Source organism: Castor canadensis, chromosome 2 (genome assembly GCF_047511655.1).
Source record: "Castor canadensis chromosome 2, mCasCan1.hap1v2, whole genome shotgun sequence".
In the NCBI taxonomy this organism is placed as follows: domain Eukaryota; kingdom Metazoa; phylum Chordata; class Mammalia; order Rodentia; family Castoridae; genus Castor; species Castor canadensis.
In genome coordinates this window covers 162,813,184-162,839,826 of record NC_133387.1, presented here as the reverse complement: position 1 = coordinate 162,839,826, position 26,643 = coordinate 162,813,184, and the positions used below count along the sequence as shown (strand labels likewise).

Genomic DNA, 26,643 nt, shown 5'->3' with positions numbered 1-26,643 from the left:
TGCTGTACCCTTATCCCCAATCAAGCCTGGTTACCAAATGGGGGCTCCTGGTGTCTATAAGAGGAAAAATGTAAGAGGAAGAGCCAGCCCAAGCCTGCTGCTTAGGTCTGCAGGGTAAGATTCTCCCTCCCTCCTAAGCTGTACAGAACTCCCTACTAATGGGCATGAAAAGATATGAAATGGATACAAGGTCTAGAGCACTGTTATGCAAAAGAACAGACTAAGAGAGTTGAGTGTAGATATAGGGGATGATGATTCAGAGATTGCAAATATTTATGCATTATTTAGTGGCTTGAATAATGGAAATTTATCCTCTTACAGTTGTAGAGGCTAGAAGTCCAAGACCAAGGTTTCTCCAGAGGCCTTTCTCCTTGGCTTGCAGAGAACAGTCCTCTCTGTTCCGTCACCTGGCCTTTCCAGGATGCACACCTCTGGTATATCTCCCTCTTTTTATAAGGATACTACAAATAGTTTTCTTCACAAGCAACCTTGAGGCCCTGACTTATGCTGCAGATAAGCATGGTCCTCTTCAGAGCAGCCACCTATTTTGGAATGAGCTTCAGATTGCTGTGGCTGTCATCCTAGCCTGGGGACTGGCACACAGTAGGCATACAATAAAATGTTGAACGTGCAAGTATTTTAAAAACTAGGCCCAGTTTTGAATAATTGTGATCTTTTCATGAGTTTTTTTTCAAAATTGCCAACAGATTCATGGTAATAAAATAAAGAGGGAAATATGTGATTAGAAATCAAGTAGATAGGTTTTCTTAGGTGGTCTACCAAGGACATAGGTTTTAAAGATAATTCCTAGTTCAAAATGTCCTGAGCTATGGCAGCATTGTTGAAAGATGTGGGTAATTTCTCAGAAGGACTCCTGAGGGTTATGGGATAGGAAGTTGCAAGTTATAGGAATGCCCAGCGGGAAGTAGGACAGCCTGTATTTGCCTCAACATGGATCTCTTGGGTCTGAATTGGAAGCCTTCCCTCCCTTCACCTGTGAATATTCTTTGCAGTGGGAGAGGGCCCTGCTAGAGGCCAGCAACTTGGTGCTTGCATTTATCATGCAAGAAGACTCCCTCCCCCTGACTTGCGTTGGCTTCTTTAAGAGCCCCAGTGGGGCAGTGTGGGCAGCCCTGATGCTGGGAGTCAGGGCAAACCCAGCTCTCAGGGCCTCTGGCCTCCGATCTGGTGTCCAGATGCCTTGTTCTCTTGGGCTGGGGCTGAACTTCCTTCCATACTTACTGCATGTCCATATCTTTTCCTTAGAGTTAGAAACTCCATTCTGTGTGAGTTTTGGAAATCCAGATGCTTCAGTAAGAATAGGACCAACAACTGAGCTTTCCTCTTACCCTTCTTTTGTCTGTTTTTCTGAAGTTACTTCTTTCTCTCCAATGAAGGGTGGGGATGGCAAGCTGCCCTGTGGTCATAGAGCTTGGCCTTTTGCTCTGCATGGCTCATGCTTCACCCCAATCTAGTTGACTGTCTCTCTTCCTAAGGAGATGACATACTAGTCCCTCAGGACTTGCCCTGGATGTTCTACGATCCCCAGGTCTATTCAGTCAGTTCTTGGTTCCACTACCAAAGGCCATCAGAAAGGTTTTGGAGATAAAAAATGTTAATCTGGGAGGTAAGGTGAGATGAATGACAAGCTCTTGCCTGTAATTATTTTTTCTATTACAGTTATGTCCCATGGAACCTCCATGAGCCAGAAAGAGGCAAATTCGACTTCTCTGGGAACCTGGACCTGGAGTATGTGGTATTGCTGCTTCTGTGACCTGGGCAGGGCAGGCAGTAGAGAGGTGGTCACTGCGGATTGATTAGGAACCCTAGGGAGGGCTGGGGTCTGGAGCCTTGTTCTCAGGATGCTGAGAGGGGCTCTGAGCCCAGACCCAGGTGCTCCCTAGCTGTGACCGGTCACCCGGGAGGCTGGGCCTGCAGTCTCTAACACCTCTTCTGCAGTGTAGCCCAGGAGGCCCAAGACCCTAGGTGACACCTGGCTCTGCTGTGGGGTCTAGCCACCTGGGCTAGGGCAGGGGCTGCCTCTGGATTAGCAGGTCTGTTGCTCTTGCTCAGGCCCCCAGTGGGGCTGTGTGGGCAGCCCTGACGCTAGGAGCCAGCGTAAACCCAGATCTTAGGGCCTCTGGCCTCCGACCTGGTGTCCAGATGTCCTGTTCTGCTGGACTGGGGTTGAGCTTCCCTCCTCCAGTCTTCCTGGTAGAGAGACTACAGAGAGGGAGGAGCCAGGCCACTCTGACACCCATGATGGCTGTGGCCTCCTCCCTACACAGCATTCCCTCTGGACCATTCTGAGAGGAACTGACTTTGTTTCCCTCCCCAGGGCATTTGTCCTTTTGGCTGCAGAGATTGGGCTGTGGGTGATTCTGCGTCCTGGCCCCTACATCTGCAGTGAGATTGACCTGGGGGGCTTGCCCAGGTGAGTGGGGCATGGCAGGGGAAGGGAGGCTCTCCAGAGTGCTCAGGGTATCTGTATGCTCATGCAAAAACTCCCAGAGGTTGGTTTAGTTTTGCTTTTAAGGTGCAGTTTTGATTCTGGGCTGAATTTCTTTTTCAGAATAAGCGGCACTTATTCTATTTCAGAATAAGGCATCATTTTTGAATGAAGTCATAGTTACTGCCCTTGTAAAATCTCATTGGGTCATTTTGTGTGGCAAGCAGTAGCAGGAGGGCTGGCCATTCTGAGGCATTTTGTTGACACCAGGCAGATCATTTTGCTCTGGACCTTACTTACCCTGACTACAAAATGGGGAAAATGAAACTTGTCCTGTTGTTTCTTAGGGATGTTACCAGTCATTTATTAAAAGTCCAAGGACTAAAAGAAGTAGAAGAGAAGCTGTTGTTACTATTTGTCTTCAAATATCCTAAAGTATAATCTTCCCAAGTGAGGCTCTTTTGAGGTCGGAACACTCAGTGTTCTACAGTTGGAGTGGAAATCTGGGCAGGAGTCAGCCAGGATCATTCATTCCTCATCCTCATCATTATTGCCTTTATTTTCAGTGAGAAGATGTTCTTGTTTATAGAGGTGAGCTTTCCAGTCTCATGCTGTCCCAAATCCCCTACCCTGTGCTTCTCCAAGAGGGAAGAAGGCTGAGCCTGTTCACCCAAAGTCTCCTGGGAAATCCACCTCCCCACAGTGCAAACACTGAGTCCTCGTCTTGTTTCCTCTCTGTTTCCATCACTACACACCATTCCCTCAGGGCTCAACCTCTGTCTCCATCTCTCCAGTACCTAGGCTCATGTCTCTGAGCTGGCAGAGTGTCCCAGACAAGAGCGTGAACACAGCCAGAGCAGCTGCCTCCTCCTTGCAGATTGGATTAGAAATCTGGGCCTTGGTCAGCGATTTCCTGGGGCTCAGCTGGAGCCGGGCATAGGAGGACAATAGGGTTTAACAGTCTTAATTTAGAAGCAGCAGTGATGCTCCCTTCAGACCTTCCTGCAGGGGACATCTGCCCATTTATGAGGGGGTCCTGGGGCAGAGCTTAGGTTGTGGCCCCCAGTGTAGCTAGGAAGTAGGCCTGTTTGATACCACATGTGATGTGGACTCTTGTCTCCTTTTCTACTGTGTGCAACATTGGTACTTTTCTGACTCTGGTCAGAGCTTCCAAATCAGGGCAGAGACGCCTCAGAGCCTTTTGTTAGAAAATGTGTTTCTCAGTGCTTCACTGGAGAAGGAAGTACGCCAGCACTAGTGCATGGTGCTGTGTTCCACCTGCAATTTGTGATCACAGCATAAAGCAGAGAAAGACATCATCTTGCCTTCAGGCCCATCGCAGTCCTGTGAATGAGTCCTTCCACCAGCTTCTCACAGTTTGTCAGGCTCATTTTTTGGGGTGACCTGGGAAGGCTATGCCTGGGTCCTTCTCTAGCCTCAGTGATTCCTAAACCTTTTGACTTTACCCATTTTTGTTTGTTTGGTTTTGGTTTTTTGAGTCAGATCTCTCTATTTAGCCCAGCCTGGCCTCAAACTTGCGATCCTCCTGCCTCTGACTCCCAAATGTTGGCAGCCATAGGGCTGGTAGACTTCTCAGCTGGACGTGGACTTCCCAGGGCTGTGTTAGGTTAGGAAGCAGTGAAGCATAGGCTGGGCCTGTGGCATGCTCGTCCTAAACTGTTTGTACTGATTTCTGGCTTACTGACTGACTAGAGGTGGCAGGGTAGCATGGCTCTTGGCTCGCCCTGGTCTCCAGATTCCTTCCTAAGTTGTTTTGAAGCTGCTTCCCTTTCCCTGCACTGTCAGTCCTCCCAAGGCAAACCCCCAGACCCTGACACTAATGCCCTCTGTCCTCCCTTTTGTCTCCAAGCTGGCTACTCCAAGACCCTGGCATGAGGCTGAGAACAACATATAAAGGCTTCACCGAAGCAGTGGACCTTTACTTTGATCACCTGATGTACAGGGTAGTGCCACTCCAGGTAAAGCAAAAGGACTTTTTGATCTTCATGTATTCCTTCTAAGTAGTGGAATATCCTAGCTTAGTTCTCAGACAAGTGAGGGGCTCATAGTTCTTGTCAACATAGGTACACCCTCTTCCCCACTACCTGAGATTTACATTTAGAATTGGGGGGCTTTACTACTTGTCTTTTCAAATAGCTGTGTATTTCAGTGTGGTCTCAGCCAGTGCAAAACAACACACAGATGGAAGGAATTATACTGTTCCATAGGGTGCCAGAGAACCACTGGAGATGGTAAATAGAATGTTGGTCAGTGTTCTGATAGCACCAGGGCTTGGTTCTGCACAAATCAGAACACATATGGACAGGCCCTGGATAGGACATTAGAATGTTTTATAATTGTAAAATTCCAATTGATTTTTATTATACTTCCCTCTGCTACCAAAAGGTGCTGCACAGTATACATTACTACTCAAAACAAATGTATTAAAATGAATCTTTTTGGGGAAAGTATCTTCATATTTTATGTAATAATTGGAAGCAATAAAAAACAGGAATTGAAATAATTAACCCAGTTTCTTATGTAAAACCACAAAGAGTGACATTGAGAAATTAGTATATCAATAAAAAATTAGTACATCAATAAAAATTGCTCTTGAGTTAACCATTTGGGACATTCATGGTACACATAAATTAAAGTGAGGTACTTGGTGAAACAAAAGATGGCTCGTTAAATTTGAATTTTAGATAGGCAAGGAGTAATTTTTTGTATAAATAACCTCTCAAAATCTCATGAGCCATACTTACATTTAAAAAATTATTCATTGTTTGTATAAAAGTCTTCATTGTAAATTCAAATGGAACTGTATCTTTATTTTCTAAATCTGGTAGCCCTAATCCTGCAAGAAGCCTGGAAGTTATTAGCCTAATTTTCACAGGGAAGATGGCTCTGCAGGTGGCAGCAGTAGATTGGGTGGTGGGGGCTGGGAGGGGGAAGTAGGGAAGGTCATTCTGGGAGCACAGCTCAGACATGTTCTTAGGCACTGCAGTAGTATACCCAAGCCTTTTTCTGGGCATAGCATCATTATTTTATTTATTTTTTATTGTGGAAAAAAGACTTAATGAAAAATTGGCCATTTTAAGTGTGCAGTTCAGTGGCATTAAGTATACGGAAACTCACACTTATCAGTGTGGGATATATTCCAAGATGCCTGAAATCATGGATGGAGGAATGCTACATATGCTGCATTTTTCTTATACATACATTCTTTAAAATAGTTTAACTTATTAATCAGACGCAGTAAGACATTAACAATAACTGATCACAAAATAGAACAGTTAAAGCAAGATAATGTAATAAAATTGCCAGAATCACTAATATTGTACTGTGAAGCCATTTTTAAGTCAAGTAAGGGTTACTTGAACACAAGCACTGTGATACTATAACAATTGATCCAATAACTGAGATGGCTGCTAAGGGACTGACAGGCAGGTAGTGTATACTGCGTGGATACATTGGACAAAGGGATGATTCATGTTCCAGGTTGGGCAGAGTGGAATGTGCGAGATTTCATCACACTACACTCGTGCAGTTTAAAACTTATGAATTGTTTATTTATGGAATTTTCCACTTAATATTTTCATGCTGCAGCGATTCATGGGTAATTGAAACCTGCAAAGCAAAACCTCACATAAGGAGAGGTACCGTATTCATACTGTTGCATGATCATCATCAATATCTTCACTCAGGCTGCCATACAAAGTGTTAATTGGCTGAGTGGCTTAAAAACAGCAGAATTTATTTCTCATGGTTCTGGGGGCTGAAAGTCTGAGGTCCAGATGTCAGCGTGGGCATGTTCTGGTGAGGGCCTTCTCTTCAAGCTGGCAGACACATGGGGAGTAGAGAATGAGAGAACTCTCTAGTGAGTCTCTCTCTCTCTCTCTCTCTCATTCTTTCTGTACTGAGTATTGAACCCTGGACTTGTATAAACTACCACTACCACTGAGCTATCTCTCCAGACTTTGGGTTTTATAAGGACCCTAATATACTCCTGAGGGCCCATCCTCATGACCTAACCACCTCCTGCAGATTCTACCTCTTAATACCATTGGGGGGGGTTAGCATTTCAACATGAATTTTGGGGGAACACAAATATTTACCCATTGCAGCCACCTCTGGAACTTTTCTTCTCCAAATGAAACTCTGTACCCATTAAACTTCCCACCCCTTCTTTTCCACAGTTCCTGGCAGCCACCATTCTATTGTCTATTTGTCTCTGTGAATTATTCTGTCCATCTCATATAAGTGGAATTATTTAATATTATGACTGGCCTATTTTAATTAGCATAATGTTCTTGCAGTTTATTCTTTCCTTTCTTTTTAAAGGTTGATTAATATTCCATTGTCTGAATATACTACTTTGTATTCATTCACTCACTCATTGAGGAACATCTGGATTTTTCCCACATTTTGGCTACTGTGAATAATAATTATGAACATGGGTGTACAAATATCTTTTTGAGTTCCTGCCTTCTCTTCTTTTGGGTGTACACCTAGAAGAGAAACTGCTGGATAAAATTATAGCACTTTTTGAGAAAGTGCTATACTGTTTTCCACAGAACTCACACTGTTTACATTTCTACCAGCAATGTACAGTTGTTTCAGTTTATGCATATCCTAGCCAGCCCTTGTTATTTTCTGTGTATTTGGTGAGAGCCAGCCTCGTGGGTGTGAAGTGGCATCTCATTGTGGTTTTGATCTCTATTTCTCTAATGATAGCTAGTGATGTTGGATATCATTTCATGTGCTTATTAGCTATTCATTTTTTTTTGACACTAGGATTTGGACTCAGGGCCTACACCTTGAGCCACTCCATCAGTCTCCTTTTTTTGTGGTGGTTTTTTTTTTTTTTTTTTTGAGATACAGTCTTGGGAACTATTTTTCCAGGCTGGCTGCAGACTGTATCTTCCTGATCTCAGCCTCCTGAATAGTTAGGATTACAGACTGTGAGCCACTGGTGCATGACTGGCCATTTGTTATCTTTGGAGGAATATTTGTTCAAGTCCCTTGTCTATTGTGGAATCCAGTTTTTTTTTGTTTGTTTTTTATTGTTATTATTGTTGTAGGAGTTCTTTATATATTCTGATATCAGTTCCCTAGCAGATACATGATTTGCAAATATTTTCTGTCATGCCACAGGTTGCCCTTTTACTTTGTTGGTAGTGTTCTTTTATTAACAAAAGTTAGTAATTTTGGAGTTGGAGATACAGCTCAGTGGTAGAGTACTTGCCTAGCATACACATACAGGGAGTCCTGGGTTTAATCCTTAACACTGAAAGAAAAAGTTTTAAATTTTGAGTAAGTCTAACGTGCCTATTTTTGCCCTTCTTGACTTTTCTATTGGTGCCATATACAAGAAATCACTGCCAAATACAAAGCCATGAGGATTTTCTCCTAAGGGCTTTACACTTTTAGCTCTTAGGTTTAGATCTTTGATCCATTTTGAGTTAGTTTTTGTATATGGTACAAGGTAAAGGTCCAACTTCATTTTTTAACATGTGGATATTCAGTTTCCCTCCATTTGTTGAAAAGACTGTCTTTTTCACATTGGAAATATGAAATGATTTTTAGTAGACTATGTCTTTATGCTAGTTCCATATCGCTTTAATGACTGTAACTTTGTAGTGAGTTCTAAAATCAGGAGGTGTGAGAAATCTCTAAATTTGTTCAATTTCAACATTGTTTTGGTGATTTGGTATCCTGTGAGAGCTTGTATTAATTTTAGGATGTCTTTTCTATTTCAACAAATCATTGAGATTTTAACAGGGATTGCATTGAATCTGTAAATCATGTATTGACCTCTTGACAATGTTGAGTCTTCTAATTCATGAGCAACAGAATATCTTTTCTTCATTGGTGTCTTTACTTTCTTTTAGCATCATTTTGTAGTTCTCAGTGTAAGCATTTTGCTTCCTTGATTAAATTTATTCCTATTTATTCTTTTTTGATAGTACTGTAAGTGGAATTGTTCATTGGTGGTATAGAGAGATAGAATTGATTCTTGTGCTTTCATTATGTATCCTGTAAGTTTGTTGAATTTGTTTATTTGCTTTAATATTTTTTGTGAAATCTTAATGATTTTCTATATTTAAAATCATAGTGTCTATGAGTAGAGATAATTTTGTTTTTTAATTTGGATACAAGACTTCTTTATCTTGGCTAAGTTTTCTAGCTCGGCTTCCTGTACTATATTGAATAGAAGTGGTGAAAGGAGGAATCCTTGTCTTGTTCTAATCTTAGAGAAGAAGCTTTCACTCTTTCACCATTGAATATATTAGATGTGGGCTTTTACATCTGTTGTCTTTATTATGTTGAGGTCATTTTCTTCTCTTCCTAGTTTGTTCTTTTTTTTTTTCTTATGAAATCATGTTGAATTTTGTCAAATATTTTTCCTGCATTATTTGAAATCATGCAAGTTTTTCCTCTTAATTTTAATCAACTAATTATTATAATCATTTTTGTATATATAATAATTCTTGCATTCTAGGAACAAATCCCACTTGTTCATGGTGTATAATCCTTTAAAAATATTGCTGAATTCAATTTTGTAGTATTTTGTGGAAGATTTTTTATCTGTATTCATCAGGGGTATTAGTTTCTGATTTTCTTCTTTGTAGTGCTTTTGCCTGGTTTGACAATGCTGGCCTTATAGAATAAGGTAGGAAGTGTTCCTCCTCTTCAGTTGTTGGGAAGAGTTTGAAAAGGATTTGTGTTAATTCTTCTTTAAATCTCTGATAGAGAAGTGAGGTATGGTGGTGCATGCCTATAATCCTAGCACTTTGGAGGCTAAAACAGGAGGATCAAAAGTTAAGGTCAGTCTGGGATACACAGGGAGACCTCTTTCTCTCTCTCTCTTTGTCTCTCTGCCTCTGTCTGTCTCTGTCTCTCTGTTTCTCTTTCTCTCTCTCTCTCTGTGTCTCTGTCTTTGTCTCTCTGTGTGTGTCTCTTGTCTCTCTCTCTATCTCTCTGTGTGTCTCTGTCTTTCTGTTTCTCTGTCTCTGTGTGTGTGTGTGTGTGTGTGTGTGTGTGTGTCTGTCTGTCTCTCTCATATATCCCTGGGCTTTTCTTTGGAGGTTTTTGACTTTTTATTTAACCTCCTTATTAGTTATAGTTCTATTCAGATTTTCTTTTTCTTCATATTCTCTCTTGGTACATTATATGTTTCTAGGAATTCATCTGTTTCATCTAGGTGATTTAATTTGTTGGTGTATACTTGTTCAAACTCCTCTCTTATAATCCTTGTAATTTCTAAAAAAATCAGCAGTAGTATCCCTCTGTTTGATTTCTGATGTTAGATGAGTCTTATCTCTGTTTTTCTTCATCAGTTTAGCTAAACATCTTGGCAGTTTTGTAGTTCTTTTCAAAGAATCAACTCTTAGATTTTCTTTTTCTGTTCTCTCTCTGTTTTAATCGGTGCTCTGATTTCTTCTGCAACCTTTGAGCTTATTTTGTTTCCCTTTTGTACTCCCTCCCTTACTTACTACTACTTTTTAAAAATTTAAATAAGGGGAGTTCTTTCATATGGAAAGAGCTAACACAACCATATGTTTGAAAGGAGAAACAACTGTTACTTAACTGGAGGGAAGGAAGGCCTGAGTGTCCAGCATGGCTGGGTGAATCTGTGATTCCATTTCCCATATGAGATAAAGTTTCCCTAAATCACTTATAAAACAAGCTGCCCAGTTTATCTTAACCATCATCTGCCTTTTCACATGTCTGGTCTAAGGAAAAGACAAAAAGAGGAAAGGTCAAAAACGAAAGGAAGCAAAACCAAAACATAACCTTTCAAAAACAAATAAACAAACCCCAAATCCTTTTTATTCTGCTAGGCATGAGGTTAAAAGCTTAGAGTACAGGACCCCCTTTCAACAATGGAAGAAAGCTATCTGCATGGAGCCTTCATAGGAAATGTCATTCTGAAGCTTTGTGACATGCTGAAGGCAAGGAACTGGGGATGCTGCTATCATATGGGAAACCATCCAAACTGGGTGGGAGAATCAGGAAACTGCAGGTCTCCTGCACCTGGAAGACCCTTGTTCTAATTTCTTAAGGTGCAAAGTTAGATTATTGCTTTGAGACCTTTTGTCTTTTAAATGTGTTTATAGTCATACATTTTTCTCTCAACACTGCTTTCAGTGCATCCCATAAAATTATTGTGTTTTCATTTAAAATATTTTCTAATTTCTCCTGTGATTTCTTCATGATCCATTGATTGTTTACCAGTTTGCTATTTAATTTCCATGTATTTGTGAACATTCCAGTTTTCTTTCCTGTTTGTTGTTTTCTACTTAATTCCATTGTGACTGGATATATATATCCTGGAGAATATTCCATTTGCCCAACAGAAAAATTGTGCATTTGAGGGTAGAGTGTTTTATATATATAGCCATTTAGATACAACTGGTTTATAGTGTCGTCTGAGTCCTTTGTTTTGTTAATTTTCTGTCTGGTTGTTCTTCTATTATTAATATTGGAATACAGAGTCAGCTATTATTATTATAGAACTATCTATTTCTTCCTTCATTTCTCTCAGAGTTTGGCTCATATACATTGGAGTCCTGATACTTGGTGCATATATATTTATAATTGTTATCGTTTCTTGGTGAATTTACTCTTTTATTGTTTTACATATATTATATACTGTACTTCTTTTTCTTCTTGCATAAGAGGTGTTGTGTTTGTTATTAGTAAGGCCACTCCTGCTCCCTTTGGTTGCTATCTTTTCACTTTCACTGTATGTATGTATCTTTGGATCTACTCTGGGCAACTTACAGAACTCATTAGTTGGGTACCCTTTTGTCATTTTTTTATTCATTACCTGTGTGTCATTTTCCCCATTGCTACTTTCCTTTATATCTAGCTGATTTATTGTTGTAACACTTTTTTATGTTTTTTCCTTTTGTGTATATTTTATATATGTTTTTTCCTTTTGTGTATATTTTATAGATTTTTTTCATGGTTACCATGGTATTATATATAATACCCTAAAGTTGTGGTACCCTATCTTTTTTTTTTTTAATTTTGGATTTCTTCTTTTTTTTTTTAATTGTTTTATTATTCATATGTGCATACAAGGCTTGGGTCATTTCTCCCCCCTGCCCCCACCCCCTCCCTTACCACCCACTCTGCCCCCTCCCTCTTCCCCCCACCCCCTCAATACCCAGCATAAACTATTTTGCCCTTATCTCTAATTTTGTTGTAGAGAGAGTATAAGCCATAATAGGAAGGAACAAGGGTTTTTGCTGGTTGAGATAAGGATAGCTATACAGGGAGTTGACTCACATTAATTTCCTGTATGTGTGTGTTGCCTTCTAGGTTAATTCTTTTTGATCTAACCTTTTCTCTAGTTCCTGGTCCCCTTTTCCTATTGGCCTCAGTTGCTTTTAAGGTATCTGCTTTAGTTTCTCTGCGTTAAGGGCAACAAATGCTAGCTAATTTTTTAGGTGTCTTACCTATCCTCGCCCCTCCCTTGTGTGCTAAAGCTTTTATCATGTGCTCAAAGTCCAATCCATTGTTGTGTTTGCCCTTGATCTAATGTCCACATATGAGAGAGAACATACGATTTTTGGTCTTTTGGGTCAGGCTAACCTCACTCAGAATGATGTTCTCCAATTCCATCCATTTACCAGTGAATGATAACATTTCGTTCTTCTTCATGGCTGCATAAAATTCCATTGTGTATAGATACCACATTTTCTTAATCCATTCGTCAGTGGTGGGGCATCTTGGCTGTTTCCATAACTTGGCTATTGTGAATAGTGCCACAATAAACATGGGTGTGCAGGTGCCTCTGAAGTAACCTGTGTCACAGTCTTTTGGGAATATCCCCAAGAGTGGTTTTGCTGGATCAAATGATAGATCAATGTTTAGTGTTTTAAGTAGCCTCCAAATTTTTTTCCAGAGTGGTTGTACTAGTTTATATTCCCACCAACAGTGTATGAGGGTTCCTTTTTCCCCGCATCCTCGTGTGGCACCCTATCTTAAATTGATATCAACTTAATGTTAATTGTACATAAAACTCTACTCCTTTATAGTTCTGTTCTCTCACTGTACTTTATTGATGTCACAGATTGCATCTTTATATATGATGTACCCAATAACTTAGATTCTTATTTTTATTTGTCTTTTAAATCTTACTAAAAACATGTCATTGTAAACTAAAATTACAATGATGTTTTATATATTTTTCCACATATTTACCCTTACTGGAGAACATTATATTTTATATGGGTTCAGGTTTCTTTCTGGCATCCTTTCATTTCAACTTGAAGCATTAATTGGAGAGCAAGTCCAGAGAAGTCCAACACTTTCTCCTTTTTTTTTCTTTCTTTGACAGTATAGGGGTTTGAACTTGGGGTGTCATGCTCACTAGGCAGATGCTCTACCACTTGAATCATGCCTCCTGCCCTCTCCCTCATTTTTGAAAGACAGTTTTTTTAGATATAGAATTTTCAGTTGACATTTTTTTTCTTTTAACACTTTGAATACATCATCCCCCTGCCTTATGACCTGCAAGGTTTCTGCTGAGATATACCTGATAGTCCTATTGGTGGTCATGTGACAACTCACTTTTTCTGCTGTCAAGCATCTCTCTTTCAGTAGTTTGATTATATATGTGTCCCTGTATGGCTGGCTGGGACATCATAGATATAGTTTATTAAGCTTCTGGGATTTGTATATCATATCCTTCCCAAATTGGACAGGTTTTTAGCCATTATTATTATTTTTTTTTTTTGTTCGAGACAGCACCTTGCCAGGTAGCTCAGGCTGACCTTGAACTTGTGATCCTCTTGCCTCAGCCTAATACACACCTGGCTAGCCATTATTTCTTCTAATAATCATTCTGCATCTTTATTCTCCTTTGGGAGTCCCCAGAATGAGTATATTTGTCTGACTAATAGTGCTTCTAAGTCCCTTTGGCTTTGTTCAGCTTTGTTCATTCATTTTTCTTTTTTTCTCTTCAGACTAGATGATTTAAATGACCTGTTTTCAAGTTCATTTATTCCTTTTTTTCTGACTGTATAAATCTGCTTTTAAGTTCCTCTAGTGACTTTTTATTTAGATATTGGCTTTTTCAGCCCCATAATTTCTGTTTTTAAATGTTTTTATTTTCAAATAAATTCTGTTTTATAATAATTTCTCTTTGTTTTTATTCTCATTTTGTTCAAATTTCATTTTCCCAATTTCTTTTAGTTATTTCTCTGATTTTTTTTCTTAAGTTTCTGAACATATTTTTTGACAGTTTCTGTAAGGTCTTTGTCTAGTAAGCCTGGTGTGTGTGTGTGTGTATTTAGTGACTGTTTCTGGACATTCATTTTGTTCCTTTTAATAAGCCATTTTCCCCTATTTTTTGTATTCCTTGTTTCTTTTTTGTTTTTGTTGTTGAATATTTGGCATTTAAAAAAAACAATCATCTCTTGCTGTCTTTGCAGACTGACAGGGAAGACCTTCATTAATTAATGGGCTTCTGAACCTGGAGATCATACCAGGGTGAAGATGTAAGATCCCAGATGCTTTCTGGGCCTATATCTTGTCTGCACTTCTATGTTGCCTCTCCCCCCTGCAACTCTGGCTGCTTTTAAATGTTTTCTTGGATGTTTTATCATATTCTTCTGCCCACAATTCCTTTTCCCCAGGCTTCCACAAGTTTGTGGTCCTCTTCAGTTTTCACATGCTGCAGCATCTGCCACTGTCTTCTGTGGCTTCCGGTCTGAGGTCCAAACTATGCTAATGTTCTTGTCTATGCTCCAAGTCAGATGGACTAGGAACCAGTCCACTAGGCAGCCCATAGCATTAAACACAAGTTCCATTTTGCACCTTCTACCTGGGGGGAGGGAACTGGGAATTTCGCATTTCTCTCACCAAATTATGCTATACTGAGGAGGGTTGGGGGCAAGAGTGAATAAAAACACCACAGATTTTCCTACTATCTTGCATGGGACTGTTTCTTGATTGAGTGGTCACTTTATGTGCTTAGGTCTTTGGCTGGTTTCCAGAGCTCCTATAACGTTGTTTAGTCAGTCTGTGGTTGTTTATTTGATATTCCTGTGGGAGAATAAGTGCCTGCTACCTCCTGCTCCAATGTCTTGATGATATAACTCTCAAATCTTTTGAGACTCTTGTTTTCAAATAGGGCATGTTACTAATAATTGGTAAGAATATGACAAATTTAGATAATATGGTTCCCACTACTAACCCATCTTCTGATTCTGCATCTCCCCCCAGTACAAGCATGGGGGACCCATCATTGCTGTGCAAGTGGAAAATGAATATGGTTCCTATAACAGAGACCCTGCTTACATGCCTTACATCAAGAAGGTAAGAGCCAGCCTGGTTCATTTCTTCATATTCCTTGTTCTGGAACATTATCGGTTGAGACATGTGTGTCTGATAGTTCTCTCATATTAATGCCATGTCTTTCAACACCATTTATTAATTAGTGAGTTTTTCTCCATTGTTTTATTTCAACAGGATTGTACCTTATTTACCTTTTGTTGATTGAGTTTAATTTGGGGTTTGTAGCACATGCATGGTGTTACATGGGCCAAAAATTAAGGAATTGAATTAAGTTTTTTTTTTGTGGCCCTAGGACTTGAACTCAGGGCCTATGCTTACTAGGCAGCCACTTGAACCACTACTCCAGTCCTCTTATGTATTGGTTATTTTTGAGATAGGGTCTCGGCAACTGTTTGCCTGGAGCTGGCTTTAAGCTGTGATCTTCCTAATCCCTGCCACCCCAATAGCTAGAATTACAGGCATGAGCCACTGGGTGCCCAGCAGAATTGACTTAATTGAGTGGTAATGATGAAGGCTTTGTGGAGTGTCTGTCTCATCCCACTGTAAAGCCATCACTCCCAGCCTTGGCTACACATTGGCTTTATCTGGGGATTAAAAAAAAATCCTTATGTGCCAACTATATGCATACTAATTACAGTAACTCTGAGGTAGTACTTACAGACCTGATGTCAATGTGAGGGGGAGATGGAGAACTGCTGATTTAACATATGGCATATCAAAGAAGGGCAGGCCAGACTGACACTCAAGGAACAGGTTAACATTCAGATGTGGTTTCTTTTGCTTGGTAGCTGAGGCCTTGTACAAATACCTTAATTTTTCTAAACTTCCTTTTTCTCTGTTACAAAATTAGTAAAAGAATATCTAAAAAGAATTCTGCCTCTGGCAATTGTATTTTATGAGGTCATGTGGATCCACATGTCCTAGGTATCCAGTAAATTGTCAAAACAGGACTTTGATAAAATCACTGGGCTCATTTTAGAGGACTCTGGAGGTCTGGCCATGGTGTGAGTTGAGGAAACATTAAATGGTCTCTGTGAATCCATCTAACTGAAGGCTGGATAGCCTTGGCTTTGGCTTTTGGTGGCCTGGGTAGCATCTCTTCTGCTGTCACACACAGATTCATGTTTCATCTGGAAATTACTTCTTTTTCTCTAAACTGGCGCTAGAGGCTCAAACACTCTACCTGGTCGGCTCATGGCCTCACCCCCTTCTTCCTACAGAATGCTCTTTTAGTAGGGTACAGGCTGTGTCTGGAGGGCTTTCTTCAGGCTGGATAGGAGCAAGTTCATTCTGATGGTCAAGCCAACGACAGCCTGGATTAAGCATACATCTGGCTTCCTCTTTATCTTTGAATTACCTGGAAAATCCTGCTATAGGTTTAGGATTTGTGAGTTTCTTCTAATACACTTAGTTCCCTCGGACTATCTCTGGGGCCCTGGGATCTCTGGCAGTTGTTTACTTGATGACACAGCTGCAGAGAAGGAAAGCTCCATGGAGCTGCAGAAGGGGAGTATCTAGCTCCTTTGGGGACCTGCTGAGCTTGCTTCCCTGGTACCCAGTGCCCAGCCTCTGCCATCTTGAAGCTCTTGGGAGCACCCTCTCCTGAGCAGCTTGTGGTGTAGCTGAGATGTGGACCCACCAGCATTGGATGACCTTGGGCAAGTTGCCTCACCTTTCTGAGCCTTAGTTTCACCGTGAGCAAAATGGTGACATGAATGACTTTCTCCAAGGCTGCATTCGCCGGGGGCTGGTGCTCAGAAAATAGTAATTGTCCCTGATAGGATGGAGCCAATAAATTAAACCCATGAAAAGATAAATATATGAGTATATGGTAGGAACCTAAGTAAATGTTTGTTATGTCAGTGAATGACTGGGTACTTGAAGGGGGTCAGGCCAAGGGCTTTGGGTAAAGATCTCACCCAAAGACTGTTTAACCTGGGTTAAACAGTCTGGCTACTGTCATTCCTGAAAATTATAGCACATTCTGCTCTGTCCTTGCTGGTGCATAGGATTTGACATAACCTTTTCTCACCCACCAGATCATCTCTCTGCCTCCCCTATTTCTAAAGGAATTAAGTTAAAATAAACAATCTTGTCATGAGATCTTCAGGGAATATTCTAGGAAAATCACCTTTGCAAGGGTTTCTGATCTCAACAAGCCCAAAGCCCCAGAGCTTTGTAGGTGGGCAAATCATGAGTTCAGCTCAAATTCTCATTTTCTTTATTCACCCTTTCTTTGTACTGGCAAGATGTGAATTATAAAGATTGAATGAGACAGTCTGCAAAGTGCTTAGCACCATAACTAATACTCTGTAATTGTTGACAGTTATTCTGAGTGATAACAATCATTACTGCCTCTCCACACAGTGTGCTTCCTATGCTTTGTGCTCAGAGTTAGAGTCGCCCAGGAGTGCTTCCATACTACCGGGTATGGGCAGTGCCCCATGGACATGTCACTGAAGCCCATCCTTGCCCCTGCCCATGACCAAGCCCATGCTAGCTCAGAGAGGGGAAGAAACAGTTTGCTTGTTTGTGGTGTGGGTGAAGGAGACAGGTGGGCATTGTCCCAGAGTTCTGACCCACTCACTACAAGCTGGCCTGGGAACTGCAAATTGGCCAGACCTTCAGAAGCAGCCAGAGGCTGCCATAGCTTAGCAGTCCTATGCCCTGTTGCAGTGGGGGATTGGAGGTGGTGGAAGTGGGGTCGAGCTTACTGGAGCTTTGCTGAATATGGTGGGTACAGACCAGGTACAGAGAAACACCTTCTTGAGATTTCTCCCTCTTGCTGTGGAAGCTGCCCCATCCCCAGCAGGAAGACACTGCAGAAACTTGGAAGAATTGGGACAGATTTGAATTTGTCTTTTATCTTCCCACAGGCCCTGGAGGACCGTGGTATTATAGAGCTGCTCTTCACCTCAGACAACAAGGATGGCCTCAAGAAGGGAGTGGTCAATGGAGGTACCTGCTAGGAAGCTGTGTGGGTGGCTGTGCTGTGCATGTCCCCCCAGGTGGAGAAACAAACAGGAGTTTCCCTGATGTCTTCTTTTTTCTGTGCATGACACAGTGCTGACAGCTCTGGGCTGCAGGGGCTGGACGGTCCCTGCACCGCCCACTGCCCCTTTCTCTTTTTAGCAAATGCTTTACCAAAGGTCTTCCCACTGCCAAGTGTTGTGGCCAGCTGTACTGCTGCTGAACTGCAGCTCTGTGCTCAGGGCGCTGACAGTAGTCTGCAGTTTGCAGGCTTCCTTTTTATCAGAAAGTTGCAGCTGTGCTCCCCCTCAATTGCTCAGGCCCTAAACATTGTTGCTTTCAGCTCCTGTCTTCCTGCCGGACACCCAAGCCATTCACATATCCTTTTATCTTTAGATTTCTCCTCAAAATCCTTTGGTCACCCTCTCCACTATGCCATCGTTTCCCACTTGCGTTATTGCCATAGCATTGCACCAACTTCCCCTTTTCTCAACATAGCAGCCTGTGTAGCCTTTGAAAATGCAGCTCAGATCATCTCGCTGCCCTGCGTGAGCTCCAGGTGCCCTGGAGAGAATGGCACATTCTGAGAATGACCCTGTGTGGTCTCCCTGTCTCCCATCCTGTGACCTCTCCCATGGCCTTTCCCACATAGCCTCCCCCTTTGCCTCTCACAGGCCTCCCCCGTGGCCTCCCGCCATGGCCTCCCAGACTGGCTGAGCTCCCCTCCTGTCCTGTGCTCACTCTGTTCCACCTTCCTTGCTTCCTGGCTGTTTCTCAAGCACACTGAACACTCCAGCCTCAGGAATTTCACTTGCCTTCTAGAGAGCCATGTAGCTGTCCTCGCAAGTCGCCTTTCTGAGCATCCTTCTGAAATTGCACTCTACCTCTCCAGGAAGCTCTCTCTGCCCTTATTTTGTCTTCTGACCTTCAGAGTCAGAGTTGTTTGTTTGCTTGATGTCTCTGTTTCACCCAGCAATGAATTGGTCCTGCATGCCCCACCCAGCAGCACCCTCCTGTTGGTGGCAGTCCAGCTCTTTCTATGGCTCCTGCACCACAATTGCTTCTATCCCAGCACATTCTCTGCTCTATTTTGTTTCTTTTGCATCTCCTTCTATAGAATGCCCTGATTGCAGACAGGGACTTTATCTCTACACCCCTCTAGCAGCGCCTGGTAGGTGGTTGGCTCAGGGTATGACTGCTGGTGAATGGGAAGAAGAAGGCTCTTGTCCCCTGCACAGCTAAAGGACCTGATCCCTGCTTCTTGCAGCAATTCCTGATGTTTCCACCAGGTGGCACTGTATCCCTATGTGATCTGGTCATGGTCCTGGGAGGGCTGTGGCCAGAGTCCTTTTGACTCTGGTGCACAGTTCAGCGTCTCACACCTCACAGTCTGCCGATTAAAGGCCATGCCCTCCCCTCCTCCCCTGCAGGCCCCATGCATCCCTGAGAATGACCATTTTGAAGTCTTTAACTTTTCTCTTTGGTACTTTCCTCCCTGTTTCTGTATAATGTGCACGTAGGGCCCTACATATAGTAATTTAAGAGCCTCCTTACTTTCAGTTCCAGTGGATGACTTAGTGTTCTCTGCCTCCTGTGTCCACCCTTTCCTGCCAGGTCACTGTGAGTGTTGATGGGCACCCTTGACTCAGGAGGTCTTCCTGCAGTGGCTCAGTGGGCCTGGTTTTCACTTTCAATTGCTGTTTTTCTTTGCATGTCAGTTCTTCTCTTTTTCTCCCTCTACCCCTGCCCCCACTGCTCTTTTCTTTTCTTTTTTTCTTAAGAAAATGCTTTGCAAAGATCTTCCAGTCATCCACCACTTTCTCAGGCTGGTGCAGGCCAGATTCCGCTGCTAGCTCATCCACACAGCTTCTGTCCTGAAGGCTAAGCTATGTCCCTCCTGTGTTGGACCCTCTTCCTGGCTTCTTGGAGTTTGTTCCAGCATTTTCCAACATCCACGGGTGCTGCTGAAACCCAGTGACATTCTGGCTCCCAATCCTTTTGCATGTTGTGTGTCCTTTCTCTCCCCCCATATCTAAAATCTTTTAGAATTTCCTTTTTATCTGGGCATTTCACAGTGATGCCATTTGGAGTGAGATTTTTTTGCTCTTGTGTCACTTCTGTGAGTCATTTGAGTTGACACTGTTTTGTTCATCAGTGGTCTTTGTGCTTCTTTGAGAATACTTTACCATCTTTTTCCCTGATCCTTTAGTCATTTGAGTGATTTGTACATGGACCCTCCTATTGATTCTCAGTGTCTCTGATCCTTTCTGATTTTTATTTCTTTGCTTTTTAGTTCTACTTTCTGGGTGCTTCCTCAGCTTTTATCTACTAGTCCTGTTACTTTATCACATTTTCCTTAAATTTATTTCTTTGCTTGTGGCATACTTTTTAAACAGATACTATATTTATTTAAGTATGTTTTCCTATTTTCTTGTGTGTGTGTGTGTAACTAGGGCTTGAACTCAGGGCTTTCAAGCACTCTACCACCACTTGAGCAATGCCTCCAGCCCTTTTTTACTTTCATTGCTTTTCAGATAGGGTCTTGTACTTTTTTTGCTTGGCTGGCCTCAGACCATGACTCCTTCTTCCTCTGCCTCCCTCCTAGCTGGGATTACAGGCGTGAGCCATCATGCCTGGCCCTCTCTTTTTAGTCTTAAGTATTTTATTCATTCCTTTCATTGGTTCTGCTTGCTCTGACTTCTTGTTACCTTTGCTGCCCAGTCTCCCAGATGAAGAAATGTTGTCTGTTTGGTTCTTACCAGGCAGCAGCCACTTGGAGCTCTGAGGTGGAGAGGATGGTGGACAGGAGCCCTTCCTTGTGACCATCTCAAGGAGGGAAACACGTGGGTGTCCAGAGATCCTGTCTTTAGCACTGTTCAATGTTTCTAGTAAAGAAGTCTTTGGTTTCTTGCTGTAGGTACTTGGGGAACAGATGTGAAGAATGGAGAGGAATCGCCTGTTGTGTTTTCACTTCAATCTTCCCTCCCACCTCTCACCCTGCACTTTCAGTTTTCTAATAGTGTATGGGTCCCACTGAGGGATGGGTGTTAGTGGTAAAGGAGGCTTGAGGACAGGGACGTGAAGCTGGGAATGGAGTGGGGGCTTTCACCTGTCTGGGTCTTAGAGTAGGGTAAGGCCCTAGGCTGGATGTGGGAACCACTGGAAACTTCTTCTACTCTCCTAGGCCAGCTACTGTCCCTATGCTTTCTCATTTTCCCAAGATTTCCTTAACACGTCTCCTCTGCTAACGTCTCCTCTGCATTCTTATTCCTTGTGGCCATCTGTCTCTCCCTTGTCTTGTACTTGGCAAGGATCAGGAAGGATAGGACATAGCTGCTTGTGCGCAGCTAGTGTGTGCATCCCATTGACTTGAGGTTTCTGTGTGGTTAGTTTCAGACAGGTCTCCTGAAGGAAGCTTCTGACTTTAGGTGAGGAGGGGTCTGGGGTGTAGGTGTAGGGTCTCGCCCAGTTGGTTGCTGGAGGACAGTGACATCACGGGACAATAGGTTGGTGTCAGAAGGGCCTGAGTTAATAGCTGTTCTCTTCTGCTCACCAATTGTGTGACCTTGAGGTGTGTTATTGTACTTCTGGGGCCTCAGCTGTTGTTTTTCTTCAGTGGTCATTAGGGGCTGATGTCTTGTAGGGTAGCTGGACTCACCAGCTGGACTCAAAGGCTGCACCAGTCTTTGTCATCATTCCTGGGCCCAAGCATGGGAAGCCAACTGTTTAGGTGGATAGCAAGCAGGCAAGGACCCTCAAAGTCAAGCACTGCTACTGGTCTAGGCCAAGGGATCCATGGCAATTAGATCACCATAGTGCCTCTTTCTTGAGCGTACATTTCACTGATGAAAAAACATAAAAGAGCTTTAAAAATTTGGCACTGGGGTTTTAATTCAGGGTCTCACACTTGCTAGGTAAGTGCTCTACCATCTGAACCAGTCCTCCCAACCCTTTTTTGTGTTGGGTATTTTCAAGACGGTCTCAGGAACTATTTGCCAAAGGCTGGCTTTGAATCTCAATCCTCCTGATCTCTGCCTCTTGAGTAGCTACGATTGCTGGTGTGAGCCACTGGTGCAAAGCATCATTTAAAAATTTTAAATGAACACATTATGGGGTAGAGTAGAAAATGAGCCCTCATTGAGAAATAAAGTGACTGTCTTTGTTGAGCTAGTTGTGCTATACTGAATGCTTGGGATACAAAGAGAAGATCAGATTATGGGTCCTATAAAAGAATAGTTAAGAGAAGAGCACATTCTGGCTGTAAAAGTTATACTCAATCAAGAATAGGTGCTGAGTGTGTGACTGCTCTCTCAGCTCTGTGATGAGTGGTGGAATTTCCAAGTTGAGCAAGGTAAGTCTCCTGGTATCAGAGTAGCTAATTCTAATCGGGGTAGGAACCAATGCCCAAAGTAGTTGACCTACTGTGCTGGTGGACTGAGAAAGGTCTGGTGTAGTCAGAAAGTCTTTCTGACTTGAAGACAATGTTTGTTTCTCCTTTCCCTTCCCAGTGCTGGCCACCATCAACTTACAGTCACAACAGGAGCTGCAGTTACTGAACACCTTTCTCTTAAGCGCACAGGTAAGTCTGGCCCAGGGAAAGCAGGGCTTCTCAACACCGTGTAGGTATTAGATGGCCCAGCTGCTGTGCTTAGATTCCCCTGACTGAGAAGGACCCGGGTTCTCCTAGCCTTTCAGCCCTTGGCTGTGTTGCCTCAAGCCTGCAAGGGAAGAAGCAAAGAAGCAGCTCTGAGGTTTTGCTATGTCAGTTGATGCACCATGAGTCAGATTTACTACCTCTTGAGAAAGGGCACTTTGTGAAGTCCACGACCCCCAGACTTGCTCTGAGAGATTGAGAGAGGAGAAACTTCCCTGACCTTTACCTCCAAGGTCTCTTTGGTTCTGGAAAGATTTTTGTCGTCCACCAGACAAGGAGTCTTGGTCCATTCCAGGTTTGGATGGGAGAAGAGTTTCTGGATGTATTTTTTTTGCAGCACTGGAGTTTGAACTCAAGGCCTCATGCTTGCTAGACAGGTACTCTTACCACTTGAGCCACTCCACCAGCCCTTTTTTTTGTGATGGGTTTTTCAAGATAGGGTCTCACAAACTATTTGCCTGGGGCTGGCTTTGAACTGTGGTCTTCCTGATCTCTGCCTCCTCAGTAGCTAGGGTTACAGGAGTGAGCCATCAGTGCTTGTCTCTGGATGTATTTATGGGCATGTGCAATTCTGTTACAATTTAGGAGACAGATGTGATGAGGGTCAAGCTGTAGTCCGTGTGCAGAATTGAGGACCCCGCCTCTTACCCTGGCTTACTGAAGGGTGTGAATGCCGCTAGATTGTCCTGACTGTTGAATTACCTCCTTGATTCCCAGATCAGAGTGGAGTTGTTGGATTGCTTTTATCAGTTGTGAGCAGATGCACATGGTGGTGCTGGGCTGATGACTTGGGCACACTTAATGGTCCATTCATTGAGTAGAATGTCCATTCCAGCTGATGGCCTTTCAGAGCAGGTGTCATGTCCTCAGGCCTGAAAACATGCAGTCACCACAGCAAGATGAGGTCTTTCAGGGTGAGGACTATGTGTGTCTGGTGCTCCTGGAGTGAAGGCTGTCAGAAGGTTCCTAGGAGATGGACGGGGCCCAGATGAGCATCCACTCAGAGAGAGAATGGGTACAGTGGGTCCAGGTGGAATCCCTTTATTCTCTCTTTCCTTCCTCCAGTGTGACCTGAGTGCCTGCTCTGTGCCTGGAGTGGTGCTAGGGCCTATTACACTGTACAACAGACCAAAGGGTCTCTGTCCTTATGGAGTTTGCAACCTGTTTGGAAGTGAGAGACACAGGAAATACATGGCCATACCATAACTAAGTAGAATTGTACTTGAGACTGCCCAAGGAAAGTACAGGATGTTCTTACACCCACTTGGCCACTTCAGCATGTGACCTTGGGCAAGTCACTTAACCCCTTTATGCTTCTTCTTCTTCTTTTTTTTGGTTAAGTGAGGATGAGAGTCCCAATCCAGGGGGCCATTTGGTGACTAAGCATGGCAATATTTGGAAAGCAACACATTACTGCTGCTGATAAGAGTATCTACTCTTGGTCACCTGAAGTAGCCATGCCCATGCCATCTGGACTGACTATCCTGACAACAGACTGGCACTGCTGAAGCACTTTTTTGTGCAGTTAGGTGATGTCTATTTTCCTTAAAAAAGGGCTCTTGGATGCTTCCTTATTTAAATCAAGAGCTCTGGTTAACTGATAGCATGTCTGTGTGCCCATGATGAAGGTGACTGATGCAGATGCTTCTTGAGCATTTCCTGCATGCTAGACACTGTGTACTAAGGGCTTTATGTGCACTCCCTCTTGCAGTTCTCCCAGCAATCACAGGCACTAACTACTGTTACTACTATTTTACAGTCCAGACAGACCCTGGAATGAGTAAAGCACTTAGAAAGTAGTGAACTAGGGGTTCTAGCACAGTCTGATGCAGAGCTCGGGAGCTTTACCACATTGTGCAATGTGGTGATCTGAGCCACTGCTGGACATTCACCTCCCTGCCCCTGAAGCCCTTGAGACAAGGAGCCTGCTCCTGGCACTGGAGATTGCCAAAATATGGGACTTAGAATCTGCTTCTCCCTTTTTTGGTGACCAAATGTGTATAGTATATTCCTTCTTGGGAGGTAGAGAGTTTGTAAAGAAAACAAAGCCCCCAGTCTTGCTAAAAAAAATATTGTGACTGTATTAGCTTTTCCCCAGGAATCACTGATACCTTTGACTCAGTGGATCGTAAGTGTATTCCATGTCCTAGATCAGATTTCATTGCTCTGTGTGTACGTGACCTCAAAATCTGATGCTAACACGGAGGATACTCAACCAGCTGTCACTGAATGTGTGAGAAAGGCTCTTGGCACAGCACCTGAAATCCTAGTAGTTCAGGTGTTGCACCTCCCCTAGGTGCTCTGGGGCTTCTGCAAACATGGTTGGGCAGGGCATGGCCCTGGGAATAACCTCTGCATGCTTGGGCAATCAGGTGCCAAAGTCAATATTCTGAAATAATATTTAAGATTTGTTGAAAGTCCCAGTCAAGATATAAATCCAAGAAGGTAGCTATAGAGACTGTGCTGTGAATAGTTTTGTTGGAAGGCCCTGATTTTCTGATCCAGTTTGGCAAACTTCTGTTTAAGTTAAAACTTGAAGAGGACCCACTGTGCATCCCTCTGCTTCTTCTGAGGGAAGCAGCAACTCTGAGGGGTGTGCATCTACAGTGTTCCTCAGATGTGGAGTCATCCTGGATAGAATGTTCTCCTTCCCCAAGAGGATAAGCAGAAGTTGGCTTGATCCACAAAGCAGCCCAACCAATGTAGGAAAGGGCTTCCAAAGTTGATGCTGAATTCTGAGGAAGGCTTAATTTGAACAGTTACCAATGTCTTCTTACTAACACCTACCATATGAGCCATTAGAACCACATTAAGTCATCAGAGTCTATGAATCAACTCTAGTAGCCTCTTCTACTCTACACTTGTAAGTGTGGAGCCCACACATGTGTGTGAGCTGTCCTCATCTGTGCTCTGCTTCCCCAGGCCTGTCAGGCGACAGGTGTGTGGCCGGGGAATAGGTGGGAGGACAGAGAAGGGCATGCCTTCTCTGGGTTCCCTCCAGGAAGGGCATGCCTCTTTCCTTTATGGCCAACTTGCCTGTCTGACTCTTATCTTATGGCATGCAGGGGATTCAGCCCAAGATGGTGACAGAGTACTGGACCGGGTGGTTTGACTCATGGGGAGGCCCACACAATATCTTGGATTCCTCCGGTGAGTGCTTTACTCTGCCTATATCTGCATGTATGTTGACCCAAGAAGTAAGAATGAGTTTCACATTCCCTGCCAGTTGATTTATGGAGCTTTAGGGTACAAGGCTCCCTGGATCATTTGTGTTAATAATCAGTTCTTCATATCTCATTCATTTCTCTTGACATTTGAAGTGAACATTGCTTTAATGTATGTTTTTATAATTAGAAAAGTAATTCATGCCTATTACAAACATTTAGAAAACAAAGTATAAAGAAGAAATAAGCATCTCAAATCCCAGAGAAAACTTTTTATTTTGTAGTACTGGGGAATTGAACCTTGAACCTAGGGCCTTCAGCTTACTAAGCAAGTGTTCTGCCACTTGAGCTGTGCCCCCAACTCTCCCACGGAAAACATTTTGACCTGTACGGTGCATGCAGCCCTCAGGTATCTCCAGCTGCAGCCCACATGTACATACAGATAGAGGTAGAGACAAATGTGGAAAGATTCTGCCCTCTGTCACCTGCTGGACGTTATTGACACATGTGGACAGGTTCCTATACTACTAAATGTAGCTTTACATTACTGTCTTAATGAATGCAGAGAGCCCTGTTGTACTGATGACTAAACCACTCTGTACAGCCAGCTCTTCTTGATGAACCCTTAGGTTGTCTTCAGTGCTTTTGTTTTAATGAAACACTATTTCAGTGATCATCCTTGAACACCCAGTTTTGCACACCTGGCATATTAATTCCCTATGATAAGGAATAAATTGTGACATCAATGCAAAAAATTTTAGTATATTTATACTGAATTGCCCTCCAAAAAGATTGTAGCAAGTTCATTATTAAATGAGAGCACTTGTTTCCTGTAGATTCAACACTGAGTATTAAATAATTTTTAATATTTGCAAACCCAAGTCATTGTTGAGTTTGCATTTCTTTGGTTCATATTAATAAAATATGTATTTTTAACTATTTTCTCCTCCTATATTATCTTTTCATATCATTGGTTGATTTCCCAGCCAAGGTAGAACTGGGGAGGCAGGTGGGACTGCATCTGTAATAAAGAGTCCCATCTTTGTGCATTTTACTAAGTGAGAATAGACACTGGGAAGTATGCCTGCTGG

The 26,643-nt window shown here is 42.7% G+C and overlaps 1 protein-coding gene across 8 annotated transcripts in view; it reads left to right on the top strand.

Annotated features, from left to right (window-relative positions):
• Positions 1 to 26,643, top strand: part of Glb1l2 (galactosidase beta 1 like 2) — a 46,224-nt gene that overhangs the window by 12,107 nt on the left and 7,474 nt on the right. For 7 of the 8 annotated variants that reach the window (XM_020151355.2, XM_074066305.1, XM_074066303.1 and 4 more), the window contains 7 exons: positions 1,681 to 1,749; positions 2,339 to 2,434; positions 4,320 to 4,428; positions 14,693 to 14,785; positions 17,641 to 17,722; positions 22,243 to 22,313; positions 25,454 to 25,538. In XM_020151355.2, coding sequence (XP_020006944.1) covers positions 1,681 to 1,749; positions 2,339 to 2,434; positions 4,320 to 4,428; positions 14,693 to 14,785; positions 17,641 to 17,722; positions 22,243 to 22,313; positions 25,454 to 25,538 — 605 coding nt within the window. Of the gene's footprint in view, position 1; positions 115 to 1,680; positions 1,750 to 2,338; positions 2,435 to 4,319; positions 4,429 to 14,692; positions 14,786 to 17,640; positions 17,723 to 22,242; positions 22,314 to 25,453; positions 25,539 to 26,643 lie in introns of those variants that run through there. The other variant, XM_074066307.1, reaches the window with a different exon arrangement.